General features: G+C 41.4%; 1 protein-coding gene across 2 annotated transcripts in view; it reads left to right on the forward strand.

Annotated features, from left to right (window-relative positions):
* ELP3 (elongator acetyltransferase complex subunit 3) overlaps nt 1-16,808 on the forward strand; it is a 90,421-nt gene that overhangs the window by 56,449 nt on the left and 17,164 nt on the right. For both annotated transcript variants that reach the window (XM_010583163.1, XM_010583164.1), the window contains exons 11-14: nt 751-841; nt 4,182-4,247; nt 9,439-9,666; nt 12,175-12,256. In XM_010583163.1, coding sequence (XP_010581465.1) covers nt 751-841; nt 4,182-4,247; nt 9,439-9,666; nt 12,175-12,256 — 467 coding nt within the window. The remainder of the gene's footprint in view (nt 1-750; nt 842-4,181; nt 4,248-9,438; nt 9,667-12,174; nt 12,257-16,808) is intronic.

The following is a 16,808-nucleotide window of genomic DNA, read 5'->3' on the forward strand; positions in this document are numbered from 1 at the left end:
GATCTGGGTGCGTAAATCCTCCTTTCACTAAGGGATGGTATCCTGCTTTCCTAATCTCTAGTGGGACGAACTGCCCTGGAAGGCAGCAGAGAGGCCAAACCTGGTCTTGCTTTCAAATTTCATTGTAATACGTTCCTTGGAGAACTGAAGGAAGGAGTTCTGTCATTTGCAGACTCATGATTTACATTCCCGCAGGAAGACCCTAGACTTTCTGGCTGGGCTTTGCTGCAAATCATTTGCTAAACAGAACTTTTTCACTTTTAAGCAGCTAGCATCCCAATATAAAAATGTTGTAATTTTGATCCATTTTCCCTGACGGGCATTCAACTCGGAGACTGCAGAAAGACACGATCGGGTTCCCAATTGCTTTTCTTCAGCAACAGATAACCATGAAGAACATCTGACCTGGAGTCCTAGGCAAGGCATGGGCTCAGCTGGTTGATCCTTTTTTTCCAGACTTCCAAGTGAAGAACTGAGAGCAAAATTATAACCTATTTCTTAGGATTGTAAAAGCCTACTTTTGTCTTCAGTCTTTTTACTAAAATAAAATCTGTAGCTTTTTTCCCTTCATTTTTCTCCTGCTTTTAGTTGTGTTATTTCTTGTTCAACCAAAGACTTGAAACAAAGGTAATTCAGATAAGTTGTGGTCTGCTATTTGGGGTCTTGGCTTAGATGACTATAATGGTGCTTTATGGTGTATTGTCTGCTAATGCAGTTGTTTGAGGTTTTTGTTTTTCCTCTTATATGCAGAGATATCCCAATGCCACTAGTCAGCTCTGGAGTGGAGCACGGGAACCTGAGAGAGCTTGCCTTGGCCAGGATGAAAGATCTTGGGACACAGGTAAAATATTTGTCAGTTGGTATGGAGGGAGAGCTGCTTGATGACTTTACACAAAGTAGCAGAGAGAAAAGTAATGACTAGAAGACACAACAGGAGCCAGGTTTACTGCTGAACTAAAACAATCTGCAAAAGTCTTTCAAAAAAATGTTAATGACTAAAAAGCACCTTGATGATTCTTCTGAAAAGCTGTTTTTGTTTGGTTGATTTTTAGCACTTTCATGCTGTTCCCAAAGGTAGCTAGTTTGTGATATTCCATGTTTTAGCAGAACGAAACCCTTAAATCAGAGAGAAGGCAGGAAGGTTTCTTTTTAATTTATGCTATTAGAAATTCTCCTTCCTTTCTTTTTCCCACGCATGCACTTACTTGACTGAACAATTGGAAGAAAAGCTCTTAGTCTGAGGCCAGAGAAATCTTGCAAGAGAGATTTCAGCACAAACAAATGAGACTTGATATTCTTGATATTTCTAAGGTCAAATAAAAATATGAGCGGGGGTGGAGAGAAGGAGGGGGATTTGCAAATACAAATTGCATTTGTATTTGGAGTCAGAAGGAGGTACGTATACCCAGTCTTAATTTTTCTTGGAAGGTCGCTGCAGCAGTTGGCATTCACAGTGTCCCTCGTGGTCTGTTCTGACACTGCTCACTGTTTAAACCTCCCACTGAGACACAGTTTGCAGATCCTCCAGCAGAGTTATGCCCAAGTTCTTCCTTTCTTGGGCTGTCCGACTTCCTAAACAAAACATCACACAAACCCCATGCTCCTTGAGACTATTCCAAAGGGCTTTAATTGCTTTGGTGTCCTGGTGTTTAGGCAGGAACAGATACTCACCACAACTGTTCCATGCGTCTGTATTGTGATTTAGCATTCCATTTTTCTAGCTCACCTTTTCTTAAAGAGGTTTTAAGGAATTACTGTATCCAGCAATGGTAAAGTCTTTGGCTGCTGCCTGTAGTCCCACATCAACTCGTGCTGCTGACCTATATTTTTGGTATTTAACATGGATAGTTCTCTAGGCTACATCTAGCTCCTTACTGCCTTTGCCATCTCACTTGGATCTTGCAGTTGCAGTGCAAAAGATCAGTAAAGAAACTCCAGACTGTCTTCCTTCTAGCTGGGCTTTCCATATCACTTAATGTCTCCTAAGCTGATGCCCTGGACTTTCTCCTTAAATCATTCCTCCCAGTCTCTCTCCAGTAGCAAGCCAGGATTTGGCAGACAGCTTTGCCAGCCACAGAAGCTTCCATCTCTCCTGCTGACTTTTCACTTCAAAACCAGGCAGGGTAGACAACCTCTGTGGTGCCGCTAAGCCTTTTCAATTGAGCTCTTTAGGGCTACTGGTGAACTCTTCCCTGGATTTGATACTAAAACAACATCATTTGATCTGAACCTGATCAAGACCAGCTGGAGAAGCAGGGATAGCTGATCCATGGCAGTCGGGGCTGAGCTGAACCATTAAAGGGCTTGTCAGGCTGGCACTCATCGCTTTTAGAAGAACCAAATCTGTAAATATCTCCGCTGTGCAGATGATTATAGATTTTAATTTAGTGAGGCAGAAACACTGCAGCTGGTGGAATGAGGAACCAAACAGTTTGCTGCAATATAGCTTGAGATGTAAGGTACTGTTATGTTTTTTTCTTGTGTCATAGGAGAAAACTGTAAATATGCTTTGTCCTCTTGTCTCTTAGCTTAGAAAAGGGAGAGGAAAAGGCCAAGGCAAGGAAGGGACTTGCAGGAATCTTATCTATTTGCAGGCTCGATAGTAAGGATCAGGCAGCTCTGGCAGTTCTGGCATCCATCTTTGGGGAATGGCTTGGTGAGGAGTGTGTTTGAGGGATGGGGATCAGTCATGCCAACACTGCAATTTGTGTCTGTGGTTGTTGGAAAGAAATTATTCTTGAGGAGCCTTGCTGGAGGGACCAGATGCTGGCCTTCATGATTGCCAGCCACTGAGTGCAAGTAGAGATACACAGTTGGGACACAGAATTTTAAAGCAGCATCCCAGAATACATTGTCCTTCCTCAGTTCTGGGGTTCTTAATGAAGAGTGGATATTTCTCTGCCTCCTTCTGTGCTGTTTGTGTAGCTAGGAAATTGTAAGGCAGAGAAGAGTTTGTCTACTCTAGAATCCTGGTATGACAATGAATCCTGGTTTTACCATAGCCTACTCTAAAAAACCACAAACTCCCACTTTTTTCTGCTATTTGGGAGATTGTTGCTTTATATTGATAATGGAATTTAAAAGCATTCAGAGAAGGACAGGACATGAGATAGAGCTGTGCTTGTTCTGGGTACTCTGGAGTTTCTGTGAATTGGATTTTTGCACATGTCTAAAAGTCTGGCTTTTGGAAATACATGGGCAGGTAGGTGTTGTTACTGTTAGAGCAATATTAGCCTGTTGGTGGAGGTTATCTACCTTCCCTCCAAGTAGAGCAGCACTAGTGGAATGAAACGAGCATTTGCAACTCAGCTGCTTTGGGTAAAACTCTTACGGCTGCACTTTGCTGACAAATGTTGGGTTAAGCTTAATATTGGACTTTCCAATAAAACCGCTAAGACATGAATGCGTATAGTCTCCCACAGTAGGAGTGCTTATACTGTCACAACTGTTTGCTTATGTGAATGGGTACCAAATTACACAACTTCCATCGGCTTTGCTGAGAAGCACAAAAGTTTATGTAAGCTATAACTGATGTCTCAAGCACTGAGCTTGGAGCCTCATCTCCTCCTCTGTCTGACTTATAAGGGAGGGAAGATTTCTTTTGGCTGTCTTTTTCTCCATCATTGGTCCCAACCCTCAGTGATGCTCTGTGGATGCTAGATCAGCATTAGCTTTACTTTCTGATATTTGGATAGGGCTTCTGCAACAGTTCTCATTTAAAAGCAAGGAAAAAGTTGCTGAGATTCAAAAACTGGCTGCTTAAGGACTCTGGTGCTTTGGCGTAGATTTTGCCAATGTTAGACCTTCCCAATGCAGGGTAAAAATGGATTATGCCGAAGTCTTTTTTTCGCCTCTGTTATTTTTTTATGTATGTTGACTTTGCCTCCAGACCCTACTGTTCGTGAATCAAAGGGTACGTTTCTTCATGAACCGTAATGGTTGCTTAGTGAATTGATTTTTGTCAGCATGTCTTTCCATTTAGCACTAAGACCTCTTTCTGAGGTGTGTTAAGGATGGATCGGTGAGCATTTTTGTTTTGAAGTCTACCCATTTGAAATTCGCCCGTGCAACTTCATGCAATTTCAGTTTAGTTTTGAACCCAACAGGTGGCTGGAAATCTGTATGTTTCAGAGCTTAATGTTTTTCTCCCGTGTAATTTTTTTTCCTCCCTTTCTTTATAGTGTCGTGATGTAAGGACAAGAGAGGTTGGAATTCAAGAAATTCACCATAAAGTGAGACCATATCAGGTGAGATTTGTCTTATTTTCTAGGAGCTTGTTTCAGACACAATTTGTTACATGTGTTTTGTGTGGAGGCGTTGGGACCCATTTGTAGCATGTCCAATCCTGCAGTTTGCCTTTGTAGCTGGATCCAATTTTCCATTTATTTTCACAGCAGCTTTGGATGTCTTCTGTTTGAGCACAGTCACATGTTGAAATTTATGGACCACCATGTTCAATAAACTGACTACAGTGAGCAGTTATTTTGGTATTTGCACTGCTATAACAAAATAACTGCCTTCCCTTTTCTCCCTCCTCATTACAAATTTGGATTTAGAAAATACCAATAACACCATGTATGCATGCTGAACAGGAATGAATGTTTAGCAAGATGAGTTTACAGCCTTTTTTTTTGTGAATGTACATGTTTATATAGGCAAACAATATATGTATAAATAGACTTCTGCACATGTATGTCTGTGTATATATATCAGTAGATCCATTTAGCATGTGACACATATGTTGTGTTTTTCCTTCCTAAAATAGTCCACAAAAAGATTGCTATGCTTATTTTATAGAAGGTAAAACGTTCACTGCCGAACTTCAAGCATCCAATTTAGGAAACTAATTCTCCAGTTCACTGTAGTCACAAGGAGGGATCAATCCTTCCAGAAAGTGGTCAGGAGGTCCATGGCACCCAAGGAGATGAGCTTTCTAAGATCACACAGGGTCTGATCCATCTTATTATACATGTCTGCTGTGACTAATAAATCATACCCTGGAAGTATTCCCTTCCTGTTCCTTTGCTGACATTAAGGAGGGACTGAAATGATTCTGGAGTTTGTCCATCATATATTGCCTTTACTTTCAAACAAGAATTCTTTGTGCCAGGCAGAAGATACTGCCACCCCCAGGTAGAAAGCTGAATCAGAATGACACTTGGATACCTCTCTTCTCTTCTGTGCAATGGGCACGTACCCACTTCCTAAAAGTGAGCCACTAAACCTGGGGTTGGGCTTTCTATGTGTCAGCATAGAGAGAGATTCCTGACAGAGGTCTTGTGCTTTGGAGGCTCCACTGATTATTTAGGCTTCAGAGATGCTCTGAGTTTGGTGCCAGAAGTTAAGTAGAATGAATATTCTCTGACTTTAGCATCTGAAAGGTGTTCTCGCTTTTGCAAATCAGAGATTACTAGGAGCCATATTCTGTTTTTTCTCCTGCCATTATGTGAATTCAGATAGAGTACAATACTTCCCATCTTGCATAACAGAAATCCAGTATAACTGGATATAATGTGTATAAGTGTGTAATGACCCCAAATAAATTACCTTGTTCTTACCAGATTTCAGCAAGAATTGAGGCTGTACAGACTCGTTTGTACATAGGCTGTGCAGCCTTTGTGCTCTGCTCCTGTTATCTAATCTGCGGTCATCTCACGAAATATTTTCCAAAGATGTCTGTTGTCAGCAGTGCTAATCTAATTTAAATTGTAAATTTCTTGAGTAGTTAGCAAATAGCTTATCACAGGGTTTTCAAAGCAACGTTCTGTTGAAAATTCCCTTTGTTAAACTCATCTGTCTGAGTGGCAGGAGGATGTCATTATGTAGTCGTAGTAAAATTTATCATGACAGCAAGAAGAGGAATGTTCTGAAGATGGTATAATTTTTCATGTGCTTTAGACTAATGACAAGGTATGATGTTTTTCTTAGCTTCATAAGTAAACAATGCATCCTTTTGATAAGAGAGTCTATCGTGTCAGATCTAAAACAAATTAATCGCTTGCTATAATTAGTTATACTTCATGTAACTTCTTTCTGTTAAGGATCAGTAGGCTGTATGTATTTTTATAATGGCAATAGTGTGTCTGCTTTTAAAAGTTTTGGGTTTTTTTTTTAATCAATTTGAAGTAGATTATTTGCCTGTAGCTGGTTATTTACAGAGCTGTCTCTAAGCTGCCTTTTCAATTAGTGGTGTTTCTCCATAGCAGCGGAAGGTATTTGCTTGCTCTCAGAATGGTTAAGGCTGCATAGTGCTACGTAATAGCCTTAAAAATGCTCTAGTGAATTGTTGCTGTAAAGAGATGTTGGATGGACAGTTTTTGAAAGGCAAGGGGCAATAACAGCTCTGTTCAGGTTATGAACCTACATTAGTGTTAAAGCAGAAAGTGCAAGATGTGGAAGCTGCTGCTGTTCCTGCGAAGCGGGGAGGGTTGGATCAAGATAATGATCTTGATATAGAGCTCTAATAGGAATAAGGCAGATTTTTAAGCTGGGGGTAGCTGTTCTAGCTTAAGTGTGTAATCTGCAATTGGGTTTTCCCTTTGTTTGTCGAAGGAAGTTTAAAACAGACTGTGCTGGACATTTACTAGGATTGCGTACTGAAATGGTAATCCACCCTGATGAGGATTATTCTTACCCAGCGCACGGGATGGTTTACGGACAAGGGGCTGACACTGGGGACTGCAGCACGCTGCTGTACATAGCTATGTACCAACCGACCGGGAGGTGATTCAGGATGGCTTTTGCCACATTTGTACAAAGCCTTTTCCTTCTGGGATACTGGTATGTCTTGTGAGCCCCTGAAAACCCTTTGAAGGGATTTACGTATCCTAGGGCCCTCTGTGCCCAGGGAAGTGGGGAGAATAAAAAACTCAGATTAGTAGGGACTTTTCTGAGCAGATCAGCTTACCTGATACGTGCTTATGATGCTATAAAAATGCACACAATATAAAGTCTCCTGGTGAAGGTTCCTGTAGTCTTGCTTCATCTCTGTCTGCAAGTGGCTTTTGGACTCCATGTGGGCATAACACGGCACCTAGTCCCTGCTAGAGGACAGGCAATGGAGCCATGTTTTCTACTTGTTTTGTTTTGTCTTCAGGAGAAACCAGGAGTTCTCCAATCTTGCCATTTTGAATTCTTAGTATAGCAGTGTTTAATAATATTTTCTGCTTTTTTTTTTTTTAAAACATTAGCAGTAAGCTTCAACCTAACTGCTTTTCCACATATGAAACTAACTGCAAAATCTGGGTATTTTAAAAAACTCATGCTCTTCTATTTTCCTGTACATTTCCATTTTACTAGGGGCGTTGTGTACCTAGTGGTAGATCTGGATCAGTGTGTGTCAGCCTGACACACAAGCTGGAGTGGAGTTGTGCTCTTGGAGAACTTGGCACATCGGCAGACATCTGCTTGGGCGCTTACCCCGTGAGCTGTACGTCAGTGTTGAAATGAGCCTTGCTTCTGTAGTCAGTAAGGGATTTAATTGTGAGCTGTGTTCACCCAGACTTCATCACGGAGTAAGGCAGGCAGGCGACAGAATCCCTTATGGCTTTTCTGTAAACAAATCTTTAATTCATGGATTTCTGGGTATTAGAGGATTTGCAGAAAAAACACTGAGGTCTTTTGCTTTGGTCTTTATAGTAGTACTGGGGAGAGCATGGCAAGGTATACATAGGGATCAGTCCTATACTGTACTGTCGGGATGTAAATGTTAGAAACGCCAGTGCAGTGCTGGTGCACAGGGCATCTACTGACACTTGCCATTCATGTTTGAAGTCCTAAAGTGAAAGGAGGCTGTCAAAATGATGGCAGGTGTACCTATGTGACAGTTTTCGTTCAGATCAGGGGTGTGCTTTTGAAGCAAATCCTCTGATTGTTCCCCACTTTGAAAGCATCAGGAAGCACAGAAACCAGATTCTGTTCAGATTTAGTTTAGGAAGTGCCTTCCAGGAGCATACCTAATGTGTGCCAGCTGCTAATGGGTGCCTAGCTCTTTGGAAGAGAACCAGGACTAGTCTGTACTGAACCCCCCCCAACCATATCCTGTGTTGTCACCAGGCTCTCAATATCACAAACTATTCCTGCCACTCCTCTGTTGAGCCAGGCAATTTGGGAAATAATTTTGGTCTGCTTAGCAGCTGGTTGTCACAGGTGGGCAAGGGAGTCCCTACAGCAAGGATGGGCAGCTATTTCATATCAATTCAAAATGCAAATAGAGTGACTCACTATGTCACCGGAGATGTGACATTATCATCACCGGCTACAGGTTACATCAAATTAACTCAGTGGTAACTCTGCTACCTATAAAGACAGCTACCGTTATGTGATATTTGATCAGGTCTCATGCTGCTGTGAGGGAGTCTCATCTTGAGCCCTGGGGCTGCTCCTTGATGATGGTAGGTCAGGACTCTCTGAAAAAGCAGTTTTTTCTTCTTTCTACTCTCTTATCCACCAGTTACTCTTTATAGCTTTTCAGTGCTCTGCAGAAGTAATTTCTTCTACGCAGGCATGGTCTTTATTGTATTCTCCAGAGCAGCCTACTCTCACTTCACTTTTCCCTTTCACTTGTGATCTTCAGAGCTGCCTTTGTCTAGATTGCTATCAAAAATTGGATTTGAGGGCAAGTAATATGTTGTCACTGGTCAGGTCTCAGGGTATTTGTATGGATGGTTTTGGTGTCTTCAGTACTATCTGAATGAGTAAGAAAACACTTCCTGCTGATTCTGTAAAGCACATGTAATGCAATACTCAACACCAACTCCTTTCAGACCCACTCCTGTTGCACTATGCAGTTTGCTCATGTAGGTAGATCCTGTGCGGTGCTGGAAGGAACTAATTGGTAAAGTAGTTGACTGCTGCTTAGAAGACTCATGTTCTGTAGACATCCCAAGCCATTTCTTTTGCAAAGTAGTGGAGACATGGACCTAAACACAGGTTTAGTGAAGGCAGATGCAAAACTACTCATTCTACATTAGCAAGTTTGTAACTGGATCTGAATTTCAATTAGAGCAAGTCCCTTGGTTAGAGGCAAGAGTTGCTGCCCCCATTGATTTTGCAGTGATTATGAACCTTGAGTAACTCAAGAAGTATAGGTTTTAGGTTTCTGACTTAGACAGGAAACCATGTGGGTTACCAGCCCTTCTTGAAAGCTTGCAAATAGGGATAGAAGACTAGTTCTCTCCCATTGGCAAATACATTTCTATTAAAGTAGTCACATGTTTTATCTTCAATATGACTGCAGTAACAGCAGTTCTTATCCAGTACTGCTAAAATCCATCTAGAATTAAATTGGCCTTTAAGAAAGCACTGCATGCTTCCTCTGAATCGTAATAGTTTATGGATCCATGAAATTGGTTTTGGTCTGTTCAACATGTTGCTTAAATATTTTTAAAGAAGTTGTCCTTTTCTCTTTTCCTCTTTGTATTTGTACTCTTTGACCAGATTGAATTAGTTAGAAGAGATTATGTGGCTAATGGTGGCTGGGAGACCTTCCTGTCCTATGAAGATCCAGAGCAGGATATTCTTGTTGGCCTCCTACGACTGCGGAAGTGTTCAGAAGAGTCATTCAGACCTGAGCTGAAAGGAGGCGTTTCCATTGTCCGGGAATTGCACGTGTATGGGAGCGTTGTCCCCGTGAGCAGTCGGGATCCTTCAAAATTTCAGCACCAGGTACTCCAAGCTGTATTTATTTTTTATCTGTGCCTCTTTCTTGCACCCCTCTCCCCAACACAACTGGAGAAGAATTTTTTTTAATATCTGAGATTCATTCACTTGCTTTGAATTATAGTCTGCTGCAATAGAAACAGAATTGAATTTGAGCCTCTTCTTGCATTTCACCTGCTGAAATCATGCTGCTTCTGAGTTTTTGTTAGTGTGATCATGTTTAGATAATTGTGACTGCCCTGAGATTTAAAAAAAAAAAAAAAAAAGCATGGCTGAATGCTATCAGTGTTGCTTCATGCCCATACAATATGAGCTCACATATGCTGGTGCTAATTTGACTTTGGAGTACTAAGCACCTTTGGTTCTGAATATCTTTCCTTTGATATCCTGTATGGTACATCAGACTTGACTGCAAACTGAGTAAAAACAAAACAAAGGGGATACATCCATTGTGTCTTTTTGTTTCCTTCTAAAATTGATCTTGTTCAATAGACTAATTTCACTTCTGAAATCTGAAATGCATGTGGGAAGGTGAGATTTTATTTGGTACTGCCCAGTTTTCTTTCAAAGGAACATTTATTGAATGCATTCTTCCTACCAAAACAGAAGAAATCCAACTTTGGTTCCGAGATGTTTATCAGTTTAAGTGATTTGGTGAGACTCGTGAGTAAACTCTCTTAGTTGGGTCAGACAGTTTTTTGCTTCAGACACACTTGTGAGACCATTTCATATATATCTTAAAGCATGTGAAGAATGGAGTGGAAAGCCGTGTTTCTAATTCCTCGCAGTGACTCATACGAAAATGGCACATTATCCTTCTGCTGCATGTAACATGCTGTGGCTTGCAGTGAGCAAAAATGTGAATTAAATTTTGCTCTGGTAGGTTTTGAACCTTTGGACTGAGCTTTTAAAAAAGCAATCAGTTTGTCCTCTTTGCCAGAAGTGCTCAAGGCTGATGTTTTAAATTAACTTCCTTGTATTTATTAATCTTTCCCTGAGTATATGCATTAAGATGCAGTTTTGCTAGATACTGATGATATGTGACCATAAGGCAGTGGCTGGCAGGGGGAGTGGATATTTCCACTATAAAATAGTTAACACTTAAAAATTTAGGAAGAAAAAAGTGGTCATCCTAAGTATTTGAAAAAATATTTTTAAAAAATAGAGAGAAAAATCAATTGGAAGTAGCCAACTACAAACATTAAAATAGGCTGCAAATTGAAATTTCATGGCATATGACGCACTCATGTTCATTCGGAATAGTCAGTGTTCAAGAGGTTAATCAGAAAGTGTTCTTCACAGTTGCAGGGGCAATTTCTGATTAGAAGGACGTTTTAGAACGAAGATTTCTGTGTGTTATTTAAAAATGCCTGTAAGTTAAATGGTTTTTAGAATTAAATCACATGTGCTTCAGTGTTGCCACATCCCCATTTGGTACATCTTGTCAGGAAAATAGATGAACAAAGAGCTGAGTATAATTCCTGCATCCTAATGTTAGGAGTGAATTAATCCAATCAATTATACCCAGATATATAGGACAACTAAGTTGTTAGAGTAGAAAGGCTATTTGCTTATTTTGAAGCATTATTGTGATTCCAGTAGCGCTCCTGCTGTGCAAGATTTCCAAATGTAAATAGAGGCATGGATCTGGTCCAGAATATTAACACGTTCTTCTGCAATTCTTTTCAATTTGGCATCTCCTGCGTCACGAGTTGAGCCTAGGAGAGTGTTACAGAGCTTGAGCCTAGCCTAGGTCTGCAAGGGTCACGCAGCGGTTTGATGGAGCCTTTGTGGGTAGCCCCGACAAGCCCCGTGGTTGCTGCGTGCCTCAGTTCTTCATCCTGAAACGAGCATGGTAACAGCTCCCGACTGCTGGAGGGGTTGTGGAAATAAAGATTACAAGGTGCTAAGGCAACATGTACATCAGAAAAGTGAACAGCAGCAGGGCTTGTCTCTGGGTCTGTAGTGTCTGGCCGCATCTGTTTCAGCTGATGTCCCCAGTCAGAATGGCACTGGGATCCTTCTGCAATTTGACAGTGTAGGCAACTGCGTCTGGCATTTGTGCTCTGGCTTTGTTTAATTCACTAACACAAACCCAGGTCTAGTAAGGTAGCCATTAAGGTGGGCGATTGTTATTTAGGATTGGTTATCTCAGCAGGATAGACTTGTTCAGCGACAGGAATTATGGAATGCCTACCAAGCTGACTTACCACCAGTGGATTTAACTTCATTCTGTTTCTGCCACTAAGAAGCAGTCAGACACTAGAACTGTCTATGAATAATTTCATGATCAGAAAAAAATCCCTGAGAAAGCTCCACTCTAAAGCTTAGTGTTGCTACACCTCTTCTCAAGCCCTCTCCTGCAATATTCAGCAATAGTCGTGATCACAGGATCATTCCTGTGCCAAAAATATGAGTCTTTTGGAACTGTACTAATGCTTACATTCTGACCTTGCTTATGTTTTCTATTTTTACAGAATTTATCTCTTCTTCCTGTTATTTCTCCCCTTATAGGGATTTGGTATGTTACTAATGGAAGAGGCAGAAAGAATAGCCAAGGAGGAGCATGGGTCATGGAAAATTGCTGTAATTTCAGGTACCTTTGCTTTATCCTTTTTTTGGTGTGTGTATATATCTTAATCTGAAAATAAACCCACTGCAGCCAACGCCACTGCTTTGAACTTTCTTTGTATTAGGTAGAAAATGAGCATCAGCGGCTGCTTCTTCATAATGGAGTCAAATTCCATTGTAGCTTTGTCCAGACAATACTATTATTGTAAGCAGCATATCAGAGGACACGCTGCGGGGAACCACCCTTCTCCTGGTGCCGAAGGAGACAGTCTGTGTGACCATGGGTGTCTTCCTCCTTCAAACACTGCTATTTGCGACCTCCCTGATTTGGCCCCGTCACAGGTTGTTATTGTCGAAGGCTGCTTTCCAGAGCTTATGAGGATAGAAAATTGCCAGCCTCCATTTTAGAGTCTTTCTGCAAGTACTGTCATTAGGGTGGACAGATGTGCTTTTAGGATACATTAAGTATTATCATGAAGAAGGGAGCTATATAAGAAAGAGCTGCAGCCCTTTCTCCTATTTCATTTTCAAGGCATTGTGACTAAGAAGAATGGCGTCAGTTCATTGCGTGTGTGTGAAGTCGAGGTCGGGACTACCTTTGTGTCTTAATTTATCTTACATTAGCAGTTACGGTAGCTATAGAAAGCTTTTATAGGCATATAGGTTATGTAACTGGGGAAGCTGGCGAATTGCATGGGAAGAGAAACTCCTGTTGGCATGAGATTAATATGTGCTGGGGGACTTAAACAGAATAGCTGTAATACAGACCTTTTAAAAAAAATCTGCTACCCCACCAAAAAAAACCCCGAAAAGCAGAAATCCACAACTTTGATCCAAGCTGCTGAGTGCTGAAGTGAAGAGTTTCTCTGTGTGTTTCCAGCTGTGTAACATCCCTGGATGTTGAAAAGCCGAAGTGGGCTGTCTCAACAAGTACTTGTGACAAGGGCCAGAGTGTGAGTGAGAAGAGCATGCAGGCAGTAGCCAGATGCTTAAAGATAATTCTATATTCTCTGGATTCCCTATTTCTTGTTTGCTTAAGACATACGCCAGTCCTGTTTCCCTGTTGCTGCGGCGTGGGTGTCAATGTGAACTGGGAATTTCGTATGGCTAAGAAACGTCTGTACCACGTCGCTCCTCAGTAAAGAAGAGAGGCGAAAGTGAAAATGGTTTCTTTCAGTTTTGCTAGTAGCGTCTTGGCTTGGGATGCCTGGAGAGAGGAAGTCATGATTCCTCTGTGCCAGAGAACACTTCTTCTGATGACAACAGAAAATGTATAGCAATTACTAAAAAATTATTTGTGAAAGCATTCATGTTACTAATTTTAGCTGTATTTTAGCAAACTGATGTAAAGAATATATTCTTTGCATCAAGATCCAGTGCAAGAAGTCTTGTTTTGCTGCATGCACAGTTTGTGGCATCCTACTAAGACCTTGTCTGTGCTTTTAATTTTTTTTCCCCTGGACTGCAAAGTACAATATAGTACAGTTTATCTTTGAATAAAGAATCCTATAGCATCTGCAAAGACCGCAAGTTTTCCAGCTGTTTCCTTGGAGATGTTACCACTTGAATTTCAGTTCTCCTGTAGGTTTTATCTGAAGTAAAAATGCAGCTAGAAGTTCTTTCTCCATTGGAGGATGAACTTGGTTTTGCTAATTTTGGTTTCAAAACATTTTTAATCTGGGAACCTATTGCAAGGTTACATCTCCAACATACTGCAAAATTTTGACTGCTGTCTAGAGAGAAGTGTGTAAGGGCGATCTGCTTTGAAGATGTCTCTCACAGGACTCTCTCTCATTAGTACTGCGTGTTTTTGTGAATGCTTTGTTGCAGTGTTTTGCTTAACAGTGTGCTTTTGTTCAACAGTATTTTCCAGTCTTGCACTTAAGGGCTACATCAGTATTAGTCAGCTAAATAGTGCCAGAACATGCAAACTGCATCTTCAAGGAATGGTCCCTGGTCCATGCTGATGCATGCACTCTGCCGGAGAACTGCGTGGGGCAGTGCTAGTCCATTGAGGCTGAAACCTCAGGGCTCCTGCTAGCAAAGTAACAGAGCGGACAGTTGAATTTCTGTACTCATAACAAGTTTTAGGAAAGTTATGTCTAAGTAGCAAACTCTCTCTTTGATTTCTTCAAAAAGAAATACATGTATTTTTAAGATAGGAAAGCAGGAAGGGTTTTCATTATTGGCTAAAGGTTAGGGCTCATCTCTAAGATCAGTTCAAGTTCAGCTCTGGTTAGAAATTAGCAGCAGCCATTGTGGCAGGGGGGTTGGACTAGATGATCCTGAAAAGTCTTTTCCAGCCCAAACCACTGAATGATTCTGTGATCATCTGTGACTGTTCCCTACCCTAGCTTTGAGAAGGGGCATCTCATACTGTTTGTTTTAGGACAGCCCATTTCCTAGGGACCCCAAGCGACTGGGTGTCCCCCCAGTATCTTGCTGTATGCCAGAGCCTTGCTTTGCACTATTGATCACTGAAGATATTCCTGTCTCTCCAGATGTGTGAGGCCAGACACCCATCCCTAGCTCATGCAGCTGGCGGGGGGGCCCTCTGACCTTTTAGGGAATGAATTTGGGGAGCTAGATAATTCTGGACGGGTCCAGGAGTCTCTGGCTGACTGAAGCATGGCTTGAAGTTGCCTTGGAAATGCATTTAACTCGAGCCAGATTAAGGTAAATTCAGATGAAAGTATGTATGTACGACATCCAAAATGGGCAATACAGTTACAAGAGGTTATGAAAAACAGGAAAGAAAGAAGAAAACCACCATATGACTAATCTGCTTTTAGTGAGGTTACGTTAGAAACGCCTCTCTCCTGTCCAGCTGATTTGCTGCCCATCCTGATCAAGGTAGTATTCAACATTTTCTGACATCTCAGGCTGTGTCCATTAGAGCCTTTCTCATTAGAAACCTCTTTCTTCCATGGCAGAGCATGTTAGCTGCCAGAGCCAATTTTCCTTTTGTCCAGGCTCCCTGGAGGACTCCAGGCATAATTTTTTCCCCTCTGCTTGCTTCCTTCCCATGTATAACCTAGTCAATACTCTTAATTAAACATTATTTCACTTGCCTGCAAATGCAGATGTCCCCTTCGTTAGGTCCAGCGTTGTGTCTTGTACTTGCTCATTTCTTGCTTCAAGGAGGGCTAAAACTCCTTCCCCCTCAGCAGTGAGTCAGTGGCATATTTCAGTGTGAAGTGTTCGCATTTTTATATTCTCTATCAGGCAGTACTGTAAAATCATTTGATACAAACATGTAAATGGGAAACAAGTGAGTAATTCATGATTGCCTCCTGATTAAGATCAGTAAGACCATAATAATCAGATTGGGGTGACTGATCCCAACATCTTTCTCCTAAGCATACTGCTGCAGCCAGGAATCCACAGTCGCAAGGCTGTGAATGGAAATTAAACTAATACCACCTGTTTTCTGTAGTCTCCATGAGAGACAGAATTGTTCATTATAGTCGGTGACTCATCTCCCAGTCTGTTGGTGCTGCTTGAGCACACTGTCTCATGTGTTTAAGGAAACTGTGCTACACTTGCCTTTGCCTTTTGCAGTTAGGGAGAAAACGGAGGTTCAGAACTTTCTAAAAGTAAATCCGATGCATCACACCAGCGTTAAATTCACCTGTGATGAAGAACATTAAGGCGAGAGAAACTGAGCTGGCATATAAATCAGAGGTAAAGTTTCAGGGCACAGCTGACGGTACTCTAAAGTATCCTAATTTCCTTGTGTAAACAGCCTTTTGGTCACCCTAGAAGTAATAAATTACTTGAGTAATCAGCGTCTCGTAGTTCATATTGGATGTTGATTCATGGGCTGCCTCGGAGATTGCCAACTGCCAGGGTGTACTCAGGAGACCTTAGGACGAGACTCTGAAGTATTGCTGGGAGGATTGATGGGGTTTGGGAGGGCTCCCTGGAGTTCTGCTTCCAGCGCTGGTTGGTTATTTTTAGAAATGCCAATCTTACTAGCTATTAATAAGAGAAGAAGTGGCCCAAGATAAGTGGAAATATGGGAATGTTAATGAATTGACTCTCTGATGTTTGTCTGCTTCAGATTGATGGCCTTTGAAAAAAAATTAATTAGGGGGATTTGGAAGAAGCCAAGGATAAACCTGTACTAGGGGATTGGTGCTGTGGAATAGCTACTGTGTACAATGCTCTAGTTCTTAATGAACTTCAATTTTGAAGGTTTAATAATGTAACAGCTTTGAAAACAGGCTTGATACTGTATTAACTGGGATTTCTGTGCAGGCGTGAACAGGAATATTGCTGTCCTTAAGCAAGGGCACTTCTGGAAAAGCCAGCATTCTGCAAGGGTGTTCTGGTAGGAAGCTTTTTTTATATATACACCGTAATGTATCTTACAAACAAAGGTTTATAATGTGGCCTGACTTCTGCATAATACAGACCAGAGACTTCCACCTGTCTTGCATCCATCCCAGCTGAGCATGTTTTGGAAAGTGGGAACCTGTTTTGCTTTGTTAAGGCTTTTGTGTGGTCTCCATCTGCAGGAGCTTTCCTTAGAGTGGGCAGAGGAAGAACTGGTAAAACAAACCCTACACAAAATG

This window comes from Haliaeetus leucocephalus, unplaced genomic scaffold, assembly GCF_000737465.1.
Source record: "Haliaeetus leucocephalus isolate CR32 unplaced genomic scaffold, Haliaeetus_leucocephalus-4.0 Scaffold871, whole genome shotgun sequence".
Taxonomy (NCBI): domain Eukaryota; kingdom Metazoa; phylum Chordata; class Aves; order Accipitriformes; family Accipitridae; genus Haliaeetus; species Haliaeetus leucocephalus.